This window comes from Larimichthys crocea, chromosome III, assembly GCF_000972845.2.
Source record: "Larimichthys crocea isolate SSNF chromosome III, L_crocea_2.0, whole genome shotgun sequence".
Taxonomy (NCBI): Eukaryota; Metazoa; Chordata; class Actinopteri; family Sciaenidae; genus Larimichthys; species Larimichthys crocea.
In genome coordinates this window covers 30964379-30982362 of record NC_040013.1, presented here as the reverse complement: position 1 = coordinate 30982362, position 17984 = coordinate 30964379, and the positions used below count along the sequence as shown (strand labels likewise).

At 41.0% G+C, this 17984-nt stretch overlaps 1 protein-coding gene across 5 annotated transcripts in view; it reads right to left on the bottom strand.

Annotated features, from left to right (window-relative positions):
- ccser1 (coiled-coil serine-rich protein 1) overlaps nucleotides 1-17984 on the bottom strand; it is a 111920-nt gene that overhangs the window by 34935 nt on the left and 59001 nt on the right. For 2 of the 5 annotated variants that reach the window (XM_019259910.2, XM_019259908.2), the window contains exon 11: nucleotides 7414-7462. The exons of 2 other annotated variants lie outside the window; for them this stretch is intronic. In XM_019259910.2, coding sequence (XP_019115455.1) covers nucleotides 7414-7462 — 49 coding nt within the window. Of the gene's footprint in view, nucleotides 1-1013; nucleotides 2973-7413; nucleotides 7463-17984 lie in introns of those variants that run through there. One more of the 5 variants, XM_019259909.2, reaches the window with a different exon arrangement.

The following is a 17984-nucleotide window of genomic DNA, read 5'->3' as shown; positions in this document are numbered from 1 at the left end:
AAAGCAAATGAGAAATAAGAGTAAAGACAGAGAGAAAGAGAGGAGCCACGAAAGGAAGCAGCACTTGGAGAGGGTGCCAAGACAGTAGGAGGTCTGGATGAGGGACAGAGGAGAACGGTGGCAGATGAGAGGAGGATCAAAGACCAGGACGACAAGATAAGGAGTGGAGATGCCAGTTCAATTTAGGATTCCTGAAAATGGCCTTGAATCCTATCTATAGGCGATGAGACATCTGAGTGTTTTAGTCTGTTCAGCAGTAATGTTATATGTTCTATGTTATAGGCGCAAAAATCACAGTAGCTAAAATAGAACATGTAATGACAAATAACACTGAAATATTTAAAATAGGAGCAAACCTTACACAGAAAATGACAAGCATGTCTGCTTAATAAAGAACAAAAGTTAACAGATTTGGTACAAATCATGTAAATGTATTTAGAATTTGTGGAAAATACGAGGGCACGTTGTGATGGACGGCAACCAACCAGACTACAGATCCTGTCCTTCACAAATCTTTAAGTGCAACGTTCAATTTTAAAAGGCAGATTTCAAGTACTCAAAACACAGGTTTTCTGTGAACATGATTATCCTATGAGAGAGAATACTTCTCATCTGGCACTTATCTGTGCTTCCTTTTGGTCTTAGACACCATTTGAAACTAAAATTATGCTCTTTTTTGGTTTAAGAAATCAATCGGAGTAACACATTTGAAATTCTTTTCCATTTCTGCACCTTGCTAAAATAATAAAAATTGCAAAATCTCAAACAGAATGTCTGATAAGACAAGATGCCTGATCCATTTACACAAAAAATTGCATCTTTATTCCATTTAGCTGAATGATTGTAGAGCCTAACACTTTGTAAATACACTCATGATGATGCTACGAAGCTGCATGGCCTTATACTGATGTCCTGTCAAAGCAGCATTAGTATAACGCACACGAAGAGAATGATGCAGAGGGCAAAGTAGAAAGAATACTAGTGTTGCAGTTTCATTGTTTCACTCTCTCTTCTCTAAACATGTCAGTTTAGAGCTGTGAAATATCCGACAAGGATGAGAAGCATTATGAATTTTTCATTCAAAATGACAGTGAGGGAGGTAGTATCATATTAAAGTAACTAACAATACAGTGATGAAGACTGTGTGTCTATCCACAAACAGAGGAAACGTTATTTATGAGCAAAACACGATTTGCCTGTGACAAAAAAATGAGCACAAATGAGCAACGAGTGAGGAAGTGAGGGAAGGAGTGAGAATAGATCCCTCTTGACGCCCAAGTTAAAATGTTAATCTGGTCTCGACCTTTTGGAACATATCTGAAGGGGCTGAGAGCCAGCAGGCGGGCACGCACACGCACACGCACACACACACACACACACACACACACGCGCCTACTGCAGTCAAACTCTGGGTCCCTAATTATGTTAACCCGCTACTCAAATAAATTAATATCTGACCACAGATATGGTGTTTGGTACTGAAAGCTGGAGCGCTGGGAGGAACAGGAGGAAGGGAGCAAATGACGGAGAGAGAAAAGGACAGAGGGGAAAGAAACAGGTGGCGGCTAAAAAAAAGATGGACAGAAGGAATGATGAAGAAGGAGAGCAGGAGGGAGCCAAGAGGCAGAAAGGACCTCTCTTCATTCATTACCGATAAGAGCAGTTATAGGTCAGCAACATGGCACACACTTGTGCAGGAATGCAATGTGTGCTGTGGCACAGACCGTGCACACACACTTGGGGGCACACTTGGCAAGAAACACACTGAATGCTTCGTCCTTCAAAAGCCTCTACAACTTTGCCACTGAGTATTGCTTTCATCCGTCTTTCACCTCTCCTTTCCGTGTACGGTATCCGACTTCCATTTGACTTCCATCTTTTCTCTTCTGTCATGTTTTCCTCCACCCTCATCCTTACTCTCTATAGCTTGGTGAATTTATATCCTTCACCATATAGTTTTCTCCCCTTCTTCAACTTGAATTCTGTGCTCTTGTTACCTTGCATTTCCAACTCATGCTTTTCCTTTTGATTTCTCCATTTTGTTTCCCATCTCGATCCTTTATAAGAGCACCACACGTACAAACTTGTGTCCTTGAGGATGTACAGAAGGTGCTGAACTCTGGTGCTCAAACTACAGGTGGATTTAAGATCTGTGGACCTTCAACTCTTTTAAATAGCAGCTAAAGATTCACCTGCTTCTTTTTGCTTGGTTTTGTTGTTTTACCATTCCTACATGGTGTGTGTAATAACAACAGCTGTTAAGGTTTACTGGAGCTCATACAATTTATTTTCTTTCACAGTCCCCTTTGTAATTTTTTTATTTGTCCTTCATTTGCTTTGTCCTTGACATGACTCCTTCTCCTAGTTTTCTTTACTTCCATCCTCTCCTCACCTCCCTCCCCCACAGTGTCCTCTTCATTCCCCCTCTTTGTCACTCTTTCTCCTGGCCTCCTCAAATCCTCTGCTAATCTTTCTGTTTCCCTTGTGTCCTTACTCTCAGTCTCCTTCTCCCCTCCTGTCCTTCTGTCCCCCTCCCGCCTACTCTGGTGTACCTAGTGTCATTGTTCAGAAAATTATTTATTAACGTGTTTATGCCGCCACCGTCCCTGTCTGTTGCTGCCATCTGTGCCCAGTTAGGTGCCCGCCTCCCTGTGCCGTTCTGCCCTGCCCGTGGGGGAGAGAGCCATACATGGGGGCACAGATCAGAGACTCCCACACAAACGCATGCACACTCTCTCTTCCTCTGTTCCTTTTTTCTTTGACACACAAACCCACACTCTAACACCTTCTGCTGACAGCCCCCTCTCTCCCCTGTGCTGCCCCTGGGGCTAGGTGGGGTTAGCCGGGATGAGATGCACACAGCAGTGGCCACCACAGTCCCTTCTGTCCTGTCCTGTTCTGTTCTGTTTGCTTTGTTCTCTTCTGTCAGCAGCACGTATAGAAGAAGAAGGTGGTAGCAGGAGTGGTGTTACCTTGATAAAGTTATTTAGAGGGCACAAGGAGAAGGCACATTGAAGCACATTAGACAACTAATTATGGATTGTCAAGGAATGTGACATATAATGCAAGTTAAATACATTTTATTGATGTTGTTTACTTTTTGTGTGTCTGAAAACATACTTTCTCTCTCCCCAGTACCGAAAGATTAATAGAGCTTATGATAAAAGCACGGCTGTTATTAAAAAAAGGTGCGCTGGGAAGCTGTAAATAGCTTGTTAATGCGTGGACTAGCTGTGAGGATGAGAAGAAATGTTCACCTATACAAATCCAGATTTGGGCTTAAAGCAGCAAGTCATTCAGTGTTCTGCGAAAGGATATTTTTATTGAATACAACATATTGCGGTGATGTATAACATGCTAATGCAGCCCGAGTCCAATCCTGACGGATTTAAGCATCTGACTGAGAGCCATGCTCACCATGTTGTGATATGACAGAGGGAGGAGGAGGAGGGGGAGGACAAAGAGAGAGAGAGAGGAAAGAAAGCAGAGGGAGAGAGATAAAGGAGGAAACAAGGAGAGGGAGGGGGGGCAGAGAAAGCTTGTGGGACTGCAGGGGGATTGTGATCATGCATCCTGGATCTCAATAAGTAAACAGAACAAATATTTTCCATCTCTTCTCCTCCTTCTCTGTTCTTCTCACAAGCCATTCCAAGTCCCCTGCCATCCATTCCCTCATCATGATCACTATCTGTTGGCTTCTTCACTTCTTGGCAGTCCGTCTCTCTCTCATCTCCTCCGTTCCCCACGGCAGCTTTCTTTCATCCCCTCTTCTTCTTCTTTTTGTTTTTTTTGCTCCATTTCTCGTTGCATTTCTCCAGCTCTCACACTTTTTCTTCTTTACTACCTCTAGCTTACTAATCTGCCATCGCTATGTCGCTGTGTTTATGTGTACGTACGCATGAGTCTAGCTTCCTTGCTCTAGGTAGAAGACTAAGAAAGGAGGCTGGCAGAGGAGTTGGTCTTGGTGGCCTCCATCAAGAAGTGAAGAGGAGTGTGGAGTGTGGGTACTTCCTCTGGGAGAGTGCCTCATTAGTGTGAATAGTACACAGGAGAGCATGTAGAGACTGTGTGTATATGTGTCTGTTTGAGAGCCTCTGTCTATAATTAGGAGTCACAGCGAGTAGCGCTGTGGATCAGAGTTAGATAAGTGCTCTGGCAGCTGGCCAGCACTGGCGCTAGCCTCATGCATAAACACACACACACATACACACACTCCCACACAGACAGCTCCCACCTCTGAGGTTCTTGCATGGCAGTGCAGCGTGGTGGTTGGGAATGGTTTGGCTTCTGCCTCCTCTGAAAAGTACCACCTGCAGATGGCAGGGGCCAGTTGGATGTATCCAGTATTACCTTGACAATATCTGTCCCCAGCTAGAAACCACATTCACAGATGCACACACCCCCACACCTGTACTTTCTCATCTGCCCAATCGAAGGCAAGCAACAAGGGAACCACAATGGGTACCTGAAATAGTGGATCAAAGACACACACGCATCCACACACACACACACACACTGAAACACTCAAAATATGGAGTTGTTCTCGCCCTCATTCAACCCCAGAAGGGACACCTCACACACACACACACACACACACACACACACACACACACAACACTTCCTGCGGCACGCAACCTGCACCTGGGTAAAGGAATCTTTTATCTCGGCGTGACTGCCACTGGGCAGGCTTGCATACCCACGCACAGACTCATGCACACACTCTCTTTCGCTCTCTCCACCTGCTACCCCTTCCCACTGCTCGATACAAGTGGACCACCTCCACCACTCCACAATCACATACACAAACACTGATTTAGCTCGGCAACCACTAACGACAGATGTATCTTTACAAGGCACTTAATCACAAAGAGTCAATATATTTACAATTCAAATGAATTCATAACAGTCCGGAAACCTCTGGTCCACCAAAAGCTTTTCTCTGTTAGGCCTTTATGGAGCACTGCAAAACACTTCACACTAATGTACCAGTTTACGACTTTAGTCGGCGTTTTAAGACTGTAGAGTAAACGTAGTGTCTGTGCAGCTTTATGAAGCCTGGACGTTAGGTTTACCTCTCGGTGCCACATTGTTATTTGTCTGGAGATAAAAAATTGGTCGCTTGGAGCTCAGCTTTTGTGAACGGGCGCAAACCACCACAGCAGATTGTCACTGCCTGAGAGCCAAACGTGGCCCCAAAGTCTTTAACCCTGATGACTTCTTAATGGAGCTTTAATTTACAAAATTGCCACCACGACACACATAAAAAGAGGTGCAATTAACCGTTGCTTTTGAAGGAAAAAATACTGACTTTGTAATTCTAAAGAGAAGTCATGAGTATTTTCCATTGACATACAGTCTGTGTCTTTTTTAACACCAGCATCTAGTGGACATTATAAAAACTGCATCATGAGGCTTTTCTCACCACTTGGTTTCACCTTGCTGAATAAATAGGGTTTAGCTCATTTATGCTTGCCCTGCAACAGGTCAAGAAATGACTAATAATTCAACACACAGCATTGCTGTCAGTCCTTGAGGAGTTTAATGAGCAAAAGGAATCACAAATACACACAGACACACACAAAGATGATGAGGCAAATGCAGCAAATCTGGATGTTTGTATAAAGATAACTCACACACAGGCAAACATACACTCATAAACAGGGATGGAAGTGCGCAGATGCCCTTGCATAAATGGAACAAACAAATGAAGCATTAATGGCTCTTATCGTCTCTTTCCGCTTTGACCTTCAAACACAGGGGTTACTTTTTTGAGAAGCACACACACACACACACACACAAATCTGGGCAACCAGAAACTGGTCCTTTGGAATTTATTAACATTAGATGTGTGCTTTTTGAGTGCTTGTATGTGGAGTCTGATATTTGTGTGCATGCATAAATGTGTGTGCATGTTCTGTAATGTGAGTATGATTGAGTGGAGGGTGGTTAAATCCTGTATGTATAAGGTCACGGGTCACACGGAGCAATACAGGGTTTAGAGTACTGTGACGGATGGGGTTACAGTTCATAGTGCAACGACAGACAGGGTTAAAGTTCACACATGAGCAGGCTGGGACTCTGCATTCACATGTCAGTGCTCTTAATCCTAAAGCATGCAAGCTCAAATTCAGTTCAATCCAGTAGAGTGCGGCTAGGAAGGCAGGAAGCAGGGAATAGACATGAGAAGAAAGTAAACTTTGTTTAGTTTTCCTCCCCGGGGGTGTGTTCACTTTGGGAAATTCCTGAACTCCCCCGCAACATAATATTTTCTGTGCAGTGCTTCACGTTTATTTTTTTTATTATTATTTTTTTATGTTAGCAGGCAGTTGATGAATTTCCATAAGTGAAAACATTTCCACAAAGGGAAATAAAAAATAAAGTGCACCTTTATAACCAGGGTATGACTGTGCACTGCAATTTTCAACCCCCTGATTGGTTGTTTGGTTGTTAAGGTGCCAAATCCCAGGCTGCATTAGAGACCTGGGCAGTTTAAATAGCATCCTATAAATACAGGAGGTTTGAGTACAGGTAGCATATTGGACCAAATACATATTCTGGTCCTTTGAAATGAACTGAAATCTTTTGAGTATGACTATTGGCATTTGAAGCACTTGAATGCCAAGTTTATAGAATAGGCAGACCTGAGAACATTTCTCCTTGTTCAATATTTCACACCATGTCATTTGTCAAGATCATTGGCTTATAACAGAAATGGTCTGCACCATCGAATTGCAATAAAAGAGAAATTATCTCTACCACTGACTTATGCTTGAGACCTTCCCCCCCTCTATCTGACTACAGAAAATATGACATTGACTTCCAACAGACAGAGCTGTTCTGTTACACTAAATTAAACCAAAAAAAAAAATGTGATCTCGGTGGTAAGATCTTTTAGGGTATAGGATTATTTAAGATAGGTAAAATAGGCAGCATTCTTGTCTATAATACAGGACAGGGCAGTGCAGGTGGCATTCCTCACTCAGAGGGTCTCCATACAAGGATTAATTAATTAATTCATAAACTGGCTCGTCTTAACTCATCTACTATCATTTCACTTCACATAACCAGCAGTGGATTCTGTAATGTAATGTACATAAGTAGGACTTGCATCTTGTTAAATCAGCCAATTTTGTGTTATAATCCACTTAAACTAGTCATTAATTAATTTAACTCAAGTGTGTAACTCATTAGTACATTAAAAGTCTCTAAAACAAATTGAATAACCACCTTATTAGCTGATTTGTGAAGTAAAACAATTGCAGATCAGAGTTTAATCAGCCTGTGGAGTCATGTAGATTAATCAAGCCTCAGTACAAAGACCCCCTGTTCTCCCATCTAGTACGGTACATTAAGGTAGATGACTACAAGACACAGTCACGTCCAGTCAGGTGATATCAGAACAGAGACACTCACTCAGTTGTCTCCTTGACGACAAAGTGGCGCTCCCATGCGCCTTGATGCCCTGAAAACAGAAGACATGTTGACACAAAGAGCGACCATTAAAAAAAAAAAAAAAAAAGAGGGGACGGAGACAACGAGAGATTGTTGTTACATCAAAGGAGAAAACGATACTTTATTTTAGTATAATCCACAGTAATCTTCCAACACTGCCTGCCCCCGAATGTGCATTTATCAGTCGCGGACTGTCATTTCTTATTATGTCTAAATAACTGCAGACAGGTCTTTGCAAACTGAATAAATATATACAGTGTCATTGATGCAAAGCAGCTTGCAAAGTTGAATGCTGACTCATTTTGTCTGTATTTTCACTGTACACTTTTCTCACCCACGTGCTTAGTTCACTAATTTTTTCACTCGCTCACAGAACACGTCTGCTAGTGTCTATTACAAGACCTGGCAATGTGCGACGGCTACACACGAGGATTCGCCTGTCTCCTTTCTCTAATACAGAGGAACTGTGTAAGGTGCTTTGCGTCAATGACACCAGGTTTGATGAGCAGGAGAGAGAAAAAAAGAAAACAGAGCTGGTGGGTGACAACGCAGCAAAGTACAGGGTTTATTAATACTGGTGATTTGTTCTTCATGTTCCCACACAGGGTTGTTCTTCATACACCCACACAGCGATTTGCTTGCCAAAAACTACAATTGTTATATCGATCTCACAACAATGTGGCTAGAAGGCATGAGACACGGACAGAGTTTTAGGAAACTGTGCAAACATGTATTCACAAAGCCCAAATAACAGTATTGTCATGGTGTTTCCCTCCACACAGTCAACTATGTTATCCATATTAATGTTGTCCCAGCTGGCAATGCTCTATTCCTGTTACTAATTATTTTAAATTAAAACTGTGAAACAAACTGCATAAAGAAATGTGATTAGTAAACACTGCATCCTCCTTTAAGATACCAGAGAACACACAGTTGGCCTATGAATGTGCATTTAAATGATAATTTGTTACCCTTCTATAGTTATAGTAATTTGAGAGGTCTAATATGTTTTCTGCATTTTGCTGACTGCATACAGTAATAATGGGTCAGCAGAATTATGTGTCCTTTACCCTCAATATAAAGGTCTATGCAGAAGCTAAGGTATAAGAGGACATTTAAGCAAATTATATGATTAATCGTCCGACCTTCAAGTGTGGATGCTTTGTTATAGTACTATTATAGCTACAACAACCTACCTTTGACAATAATTTTGACTGCTAAACAGGCAGGTTATTGGAGTGAGTCTTTTTATAGCTTTTGTTCCTTGTATATTTAAGATAAATGGTAGACTATATAGTAATGGAGTATGTATAGTAAGTGCAATAAACTTGTTAAGGCTGTGTCATAGCAAAAAGAGTGTTAATAAAACTATAGTTAAAGAAAACTTTCAAAATTTTAGCAAATATTTGTATCTGCTTTCTTTATCTGGAGTTAGTTGAGACGATTGAAACCGTTCTCATGTCTGTACACGAGCTATGTAGCTAAAGCCAGGGGCCGGTTAGCTTTGCTTAGCACAAAGATTAAAAACAGGAGAAAACAGTTAGCCGAGCTCGGTCCCAAGGTAACAAGATTTGCCTAGCAGCACCTCTAAAGCTCAATGCAGCCAATGAATTCAGTCAATACGTAAAGTATAAAAACAACACCCTCCAGGAAGTCTGTTTTTTAAACATATTATTGAATTCCAACTCCTTAGAAAAGCAGCATTACACAGTAACACAAGTAATGGTGTGAACATTTATTATTAACAATGCAGTTTGTGAAGGATTAGAGATATGAAGAATGTGTTGGAAAGTATGTGGAGGTAAATATACAACTACACACTACTGCATTTACATACACGAGAAGGCTGTAACATTAGAAACACATTTTAATATAACGCACTCCGATAAAACACCACCATCCACTACGACCTCAACAGTAACATAAATTAGAATGACTAATTTCCTGACAGTGTCAACAAAAAAAATGAAAATTATAGGCTGTGTAAAAGCTGAATTTATGGCAGAGCTGTTGTATTGGACCACATTAGATCGTAGAGGTGTACCGGCGAGACTGTATACTGTGTTTTTATATTAGATATGGGTATATATAATCATAACAGGTCTCTCATACCATCTTTTCTGTGTCTTTGTTCGGTTTTGTTGTAGTTTTAGTGTTTGTAGTAAATGTGTGTGTAACTGAAGGTGACTTAACATTTAAAGTCCAAACAATAATTCCAGTTATTAAAGGGGGCTTGCTTCCATGAAATAATAATCCTTTTTTAATAACAATAAGTATCATCAAGGAGCCACAAGGCCAACAAGGATGGCTATTCTCTATTATTGTTCATGGTCTCGTGAGAATTATCTTGCTGGACGAATAATTCCATAATGACTTAACTAAAATAATTATCCTTGATTCCCCCTTCAAATCACATCATTTAAGTTCACTAATCCCTACAATGTGAGCAAGTGAATGCACGAGCACATAAGCCTTACTTTACGTATATATCAGTAACACAGGGTATTGAATAAAAGTTATGGTTAAAAGCTGCAGGGGAGGAGAGGAGAGGAGAGGAGAGGGTTAACTGTAATAGAGGATGAGAAGTGACAGGGAGGGGCAAGGCAGGGTGAAAGAGTAACGGTAATAAAGGAGATGAGAGAGAAGAGGGAGGGAGTGAATGTGAATGGAGAGGTATACAGGTGAAAGGCCGACCATAAAGACGAGAATGTAGAGAGGTAGAGTGAAAAGATATAAAGGAATGGATGAGAAGCATGTGAAAGAGGCAAGATGATGTAAGTAAAGAGGGGAAAGATAGGAGAAAAAAGAAAATGTAAATGCCGGAGAAGAAGGACATGGAGGCTGCAAGAAGGAAGGATGGTAGGAAAGGATGGTGGGGGTGAAGATAGAGGACAGAGGGGAGAAAGAGGGGAGAAAGAGGGGAGAAGGGGGGCCGGGGCAGAGAGAGGAGGAGCAACATGACGATGGACAGAGATCAGAGCAAGAAAACTTAATGAATATGTGCAGGGAGAAAGAAAGGAAAATCAAGGGTATTTTTCATAGAGGGGCACAAAAGAGGAATTAAGGAAATCATAAAATATAAAAAGATGGAAGGACAAGAAGACTGACACGTAAAAAGAAGAACGTATAAAAACTCTAAGTAGGGCAGAAAACTGCCTCTCTCGTGCTCAGCCCCTTATTGCCTCCTCTTTCTCTCTAGCTTTCTATCCTTAGCAGCACCATTACTCAGTACGGCTGTACAAAATGATCTAGTTTACAGGAATAGGAGTTGGAGACCTACATAGTCACAATCAGCAATGGACCCTCCATCCTCCTGCTTAAATTGGCACAGACGTGGAGAGCACTGATGACGCAGGCTCATATGATCTATGTAATCGTACATGTTGATTCAGGGTTCCCCAGCCCAACCAGTGGCGTTCACTTGGAGCGTTCAGCTGGAGGGTCTGCTGAGCATGATCTGTGTCACCACCGTACACAGCAACAGTAGGCGGACATGAGGAAAGGTAAGCTAGGACGAAGCCCTCTCTTCCCCTGACCCTTTTGATCAATAACCATAGGCAAAAACACCCTGAGAATAAAGACAAGAAAAAAAAGCGTTTACCTGTTCGGGAGCATTCCTGGAGATGTAGCAGGGCTTAACTTTAATTATATACTCTGATATTACTGCTGATGATCAGCAAATAAAATAATATTTGCAGATTGTGTTAGGCACACAGGACACCCGTGAAAACTGGGTGGTACATCTGAGGAGGTGAATACATTTGAAAACTTACTATATACATTTAAGATGCACTTTTATTTCCAATGATTAGTCAATCTTCTCTAGTCCTTTATGACCGTGAACTGAATATCTTTTAGATGTGGACAAAACAAGACATTCGAGGACGTCACCTTGGGTTCTGGGGCACAGAGCATTTATATCTTACGAACCAAACCACTTATCAATTAATTGAGAAAATGATCGACAGGCTAATTGATATTTAATATAATTGTTATTTGCAGCCCTATTTCAAGATTTTTTAAAAAAAGAAAAAACACACAAAAATGAAGACTGGCCAGGTGAGGGCATATCAGATGATGACCTAACCAGACTCCAAAGATCCAGAACATTTGTTCTTGCACTTGGATCTCCAAACATCCAAAGCACAGTTTGTCCTATTGGATGAAAAATGAGCAGCTGTGTTTTTAAAAGATATTAAGAACACTCTGTTTTAAACTGTAGGGAGGTCTCTGTGCTTGTTTTCTTCATATATTTTCTTTTCTTTTGCTAGACAAAGGATTGTCCTCTAAAGGTATGCAGTGTCAGCAGAGTAAACATGCCATTTGTTCAAAGATTTCCATCTCAACCTCCTGCTTTAGGATCACACAGGGACGTATCTGATTATCCCTTTGTTGCCGTGTCTTGACATTAACTGTCAGTAGTTTTTCAGATTTCTAAATTACCTGTATAACTGTATTTAATAATTTATCCGCCATAGTTGAGTCAGTCTCTGAAGCTCAAAAATCGACTGGTTCATATCCCCAAAATTTAAGCTGATTGTTGTTGATGTAAGATTTATGTTTAGGTTTATATATCACAAAGATTTTTGTATTTCTTAGAATAACTGGTTGAATAATTATGATGTCAAATGTTTGTCATATAGCTCCTTTTCTTCCATCTGGGAAATAATATAAATATTAAGACGCGTGCACTTCCATCATCCTTCATAAGAAATGACCTATCTAGCCCAAAGAGATGATTCCTCTGCACATAAACAAGTCCTTCCATACCTTATTTCTTTTGAAATGGAAAGAGGAGAAAAACAGAATGATAGTCAAAGAGGGAAGAATCTGCATGATCTACTTAAATGTTTCTCCATTCAAATGTAATAGCCCACAAACAGACGATAAACGATCCTCAAGTATCCCTCCGCTACTCTCATTCTTTTCAGAAGCTAGTGAGGAGAGAGGGGATGAAGAAAGAGGTGGGTGTGAAGCCAGGAGGAAAAAAAAAAAGTTAAGTTGCATAAATCTATGGAGAATAGAAAACCACGGAGAGTGAGAAAGACAGAGTGAGAAGGGGAACAAGAGTGAGCTAACCATCAAGAGCTTTTGATTCCCACCATAAAATGCTCCTTTTAAGAATGCCCATGAAATTAGCTTGCTGAAAGAAAGCAATCTCAATCGATTCAATCCCCTCTAAAAAACTTTCAAACAGCCACCGTACCTCGAGCTCTTAAGAGTCTCTGCGGGACATAAAATAGCTTCTCGCCTTTTCTCTCTAAGGCCCCCCTCCCCCTCTTTTCCCCCTCTCTGTCTTACTCTTTCTCAGTTTCCCTTTCACCCTACCTGCCATCTCTGCATTGGTGCACTGACAGAAAGTGGAAAATTCTTTAAGTGCAGAATTGAAAAATGGGGGTTGGTCCATACTTCAATTTATGTTTGGCACCCTCACCTTACTGCCACTTGTCAGCTTCAGGTGAATATCTAGGTCTAGCTTAGCAGCACTCTGCACAAGGTCCCACAATATAATATGCAATGCCCCTGTTCTGCACATATCTAAAGACAGTTTTAGTGTGCGACCTACACAGGGTCAAAACCACTATTACATCCAGTGTGCACTACGTGTAATACCAGAAAAAAAGCAGTGATGGCAAGATACTGCGTCTGCTGATAGATGCTTTATTTACATTTCATGATTGAACTTTTAAATAAGGCTGTAGATCAAATTCACAAACTTTATCATGCATTTAGTCACTGCAGAGGACTCCCACTTCCCACATCATCATTAATTTATTGCTGCAATCTGCCTTCATAAAATCAGGTTAAAAATCATTTAAAGCTGAAGAAGGTCACAAATAGATCTGGTAGATTGAGAAGCCCTACTGCTTATTAAATTGGTTTATCTACACAGAAATAAAAAAAAATATACTGTAGGAGTAATACAGGTGTGTTATTGCCTTTGAGATCACAGTAAATTTAATATACTAATAACTACAGCTGTGAAAACTAACAGGAGCACCTAAGCTGTCATTTAATGTGAGATCAAAATGAATGCAAACAATTATTTGAAAGCACAATGTGACTCATCAGTGGGAGGGAGGCATGCACTCCAGCAGTCCAAACTACTTTTCCTTTGGACCTTTATAGAACTCAGCAAGTCACAAGGTAGCCCTGTTAAAGTAGAATAAAAGAGGAACTTTGAGGCAAGTTGGCCTAAAGTTGTATTTCTGTGGGACAGAGTATGGGGGCCAGGAGCTGTCCCGAGGACAGAGTGTCCGATGGTGGGGAAACCAGGGCAGGAGAATCCCTGATGGACTCCTGGAGCCCTGGAAACCTGGGTGTGAAGGGGAGGAGAGGAGAGGAGAGGAGAGGAGAAGAGGGGAGAAGAGAAGAGAAGAGAGGAGAAGAGAAGAGAAGAGAAGAGAAGAGAAGAGAAGAGAAGAGAGGAACTTCTGAAAGCTAACTTCGGCACTTTCAGGGATCAACGAACAAAAAGCAGGTGGAAGACAAGGAAGAGGACAACAGAGCGAGGAAAAGTAGGAGGACGTTCCGCAAAGAAGGAGAGTGAGGTAGAGGGAAAGAGGATGAGTGAGATGGTCGACCTCGTGAAGTGGCGGAAGCAGTAGAAATAGCTGCCCCACTTGTAGACACACTTTCTGTTGCTATCCGACTGTCCTCGATGCACTGGGGTAGCTAACCTATATAGGCCTGCTCCATGCCGCAGCATCTCCCACGCACTCACCAACACACACTCCTCTCTCTCTCTCATGCACACAGTCATGCACACATGGGAGGGGAGGGGAGAGGCTAAAATCAGGCCGCACATGCTGCAGCTACTGCTGAGTTAAGTCACCTGTGCTGCTAGCCTAGCTTGCTAGCGGGCAGCCAGCTGCTCCTCTAATTAAGAGCCCATCTACGCATGGAGCCCGAGCATATGGAGGACTCTATAGCTCGGTACTGGTTTTACAATAGACAGCAATGCCATATGGTCAGGTACTGGCCTAGACTTCCTAAAGTTGGACGTAGTGTATAAAGAAGTTATTGTGGTCCTGATTAGACACTATGCATTAAGGAGGGGATGATGCCTAACATGCGTCTGAGACAGTGACGAGTGTATTAATAGATATTTGCATATTCCCCTACTCTTTTTTTCATGGGCTGACACTGTATGTCTGATATGCTAATACCGTGCTGTTTTTCACCTGCAGAGTAGATGAGACACTTAGCGGCACTACTTGAATTCAAATGATTACCTGCCAATTAATCAAACCACTTCACCTCAGAGAGGTGATATAATTGAGTGAATTTTCAAAGATGAAACCTCTCCTCATATAGAACGGTACTGTAGGAGCAAAGACAGAGCACCGCGCTCTCTCTCTCTCTCTTTCTCTCACTACCCTCCTCGTGAGGCGAATCAAGGTGAAATTCATTTTAATTAAATTAATTGAAATTAATCAGAGTGTCAGAAAGAAATGACCATAACTGATGGTGTCAAACAACTTTATAATCCGTAACTGAACTCAATACACACTAGACAGGGCTCCAGACTAACTTTTTACTAGGAGCACAGTGGCCCCCAACTAGGGGCGCAAGCAGAGAATTTAGGGGCGCACACTTTATATCAACTTGTAAATATTCACATTTCCTCTCATTTGCACTGTATTACTGATAAATACTGACAATCAATGCAGAAACTGCAATGTTTTAAATTCACATTTACATTATGTTTCAGACTGGAGCAGAAGTTTGTCAGCAACAAAAAATATTCAATAATGTAACATACTGTTTTGTCTTAGCCATGTTTTCCTGTATGTGAAGTATGGTGTCCCTCCAGAGTTGCCTTAGGGCTAGGGTTGGCAGAGTTCTGCCGTAAGGCGCTGTTGTCGCGCTGATTAAGAGAGTGAGTGGTTGCCGCTGAACACGTTACCTCAACTCCTGTCCGTTTATTGCTTTCTTAGCTGCATCCAGTTAAACGCACCCAGGAAACTCGGTTATAATCACAATAAAAAAATAAAAAAATAAAAATAAAAAAACGGCAAATTTACTGGTCAATAATAATAGTTAATAGATGAAAAATTTACTCGCACTGTCTCAAATTTTAGGGGCAAAATGCGACCATTTAGGGGCAGTCTGGAGCCCTGCTAAGTGTTTTGGCAGAAACAATTTTTAAACAGTTATTAACGGACCAGTGAAATGCACAAAAAACAAAAAAGGTCACATCTAGAGCTAGTGTTTGTGAAACATGGTGGTTCAACATGGTGAACTCCGTGGGAGAGGACTTGTGGCGTCAACATAAGGTGAGTATATGTTAGTGAAGTCAGGTATGCATATTATATTAAATTTTTGTCATATTCTTTAAATAGAGCTCATTAAATAGTACACAGTAGACCTTTAAGTAAGTGAGCAAACAAATTAGTTGAACAAAACGCTTGCTCTGTTACTAATATAAGAATTAAGCCATATAAGGCATGACAGCACATAAAATCACACAAACAACCACAACACTGAGTGAATTATAACGCCCGAGGCATAAATGAAACCTATTTGACTGAAGTTACTTTGACACTTTCAACAGCATCTTTATTGACTTCACTGTCCAAGGCCAAGACTAATGGCTACTCCACAAAACAAACACACACTTGCAGATACACAGTAACACATTTGCACACTAACACACACTGCACACACAAACCCCCACATTTGTTAGCCTCCAGTACCAACATACAATTATATGAGGCCATTTCAGGCCTCATTATGAGAAATGCATTAGTCATTGATGGCAAATGGAGCCCAGTGCAGACATAACGCCTGTGCGTGTGTGTGTGCATGTGTGTGTGTGTGTTTCAATGTGTGTGTAAAATGCTAGAAAGAAAGAAACTTGAGCTGTAGGGGAAAAGAAAATGAAGAATGACGATGGTTATGGTAAAATGGTAGGATTTAGGGCTGTGACTTCCTGCAGTCGTAGTCAGAAAGGTGGTATTTTTCCAAGTACAGTGAGGTGTTTTACCTTTGCTGCACCTGTTTTGATGACTTGTCCTGCACAGCTGAGTCAAAGTAGGGGGAGTTTCACTAGCAATCAGGCACTGCACTGCAATTTTAGTGTCAAGATTCACTGTGTTTTTTTGCCGTCTATAGCCTGCATGTGTTGTTCTGGTAAAGAGTGCACTATACAAAGTGGACCTAGATCTGTGCCTTTTGTAGATTTTAGTTGCACAGTCCACACAATCCTATATAACACAGCTTCTTCAAACAATAGACACATCTCCTTCATAATCATAACCAACCTATAGTTTTATTTCTTTTTTTATAATAAATCAAACAAAGTAAAGATTAATGCCTGGTTCTTACCAACAAATTAAATTCACGACAGCTTGCATGTATAATGTAAAGGCCTATCCATTTAGCTGATTGACTTTCTTTATTGCCATCTGAGGACAGCAGGTACAGTTTGTCTTCCATCTGTAGTCTCTAATTTGAGTGCTGCACAAAGCATAGATAAACACACCAGATCCTCTGTGAACACCGTAATCAGATTCAGTTCTGCCACCAACAGGATGTCGCATGATAATCAATCAAAGTCAACACGTCAAAGTGGTCTGTTAAAGTTCGATATTGTACAGATTATAGAGTAAAAATCATGACACTTCACTTAACTCCATGAAAAGTCTGAAGATAATAAACCCTCTTTTTTCTCTCTAAGTCATAAAGAACGCTCCATTCTTCATCTCTTTGTTCCAAAAAGGAGGTCTGTCAAATGTAGCACCTGACGCGTTGCACTTTTAGTGGCTATAGACCTGTGGCTGCAGTGAACATAATGTGGCAGAGCAGAATCATAACTGTTCATTTAACTGTGTCAATTTATTTTATAGTTTTAGTATATGATCATCCTTAGGATGCTCCATCCATTCTCCGATTATCATCATCATAACAATAACCAAACAATTTACAGCTGTTAACATTGTGCTATAATTTTACAGAACCAGCCCAGGTAGAGATACCGTGCTGCTTATGCAGGCATTAACATCGACAGATATTATAATCCATGTCAAGCCTTTCAGTGCTATAATGCAAATTACATTCGTTGCCTAAATCTCTAAATCCAACTGAGGTATAAGTGCTCTGTGTATCCACCAACTTAAGTCGAGTTCACAACTGTGGAAAAGTTACTGGGTGTGCTGCAACACATGCATGAAAAAAAACAGATAGAAGGTTTTATTTCTGTTATGTGCAAATAATGCATTCACTTTTCACTCAAGTCAAACATTACCTGTGTGTATGTGTGTACATGTGTACTTCAGTATGTGTTATGTGCACCCACTTGCTCACACAATGACACAGCTTTCCCCCTTTAACAGCGTCTCTTGCCAACTTTATGCGCAGCGGAATTAAAAGGTATAGAAGAACTTTGCGAGAAGGAGAGGAGATTGAAAAAGCTTTTTTTAAAAGAGAAAAAAAAAACATGAAACAAAGAAACAGACCCCAAACTTTGCTCCTGTTTCTGTTACAGGAAGCCATTTTTAGACAGTCATCCATTAAGTCTGCAGCGTTCC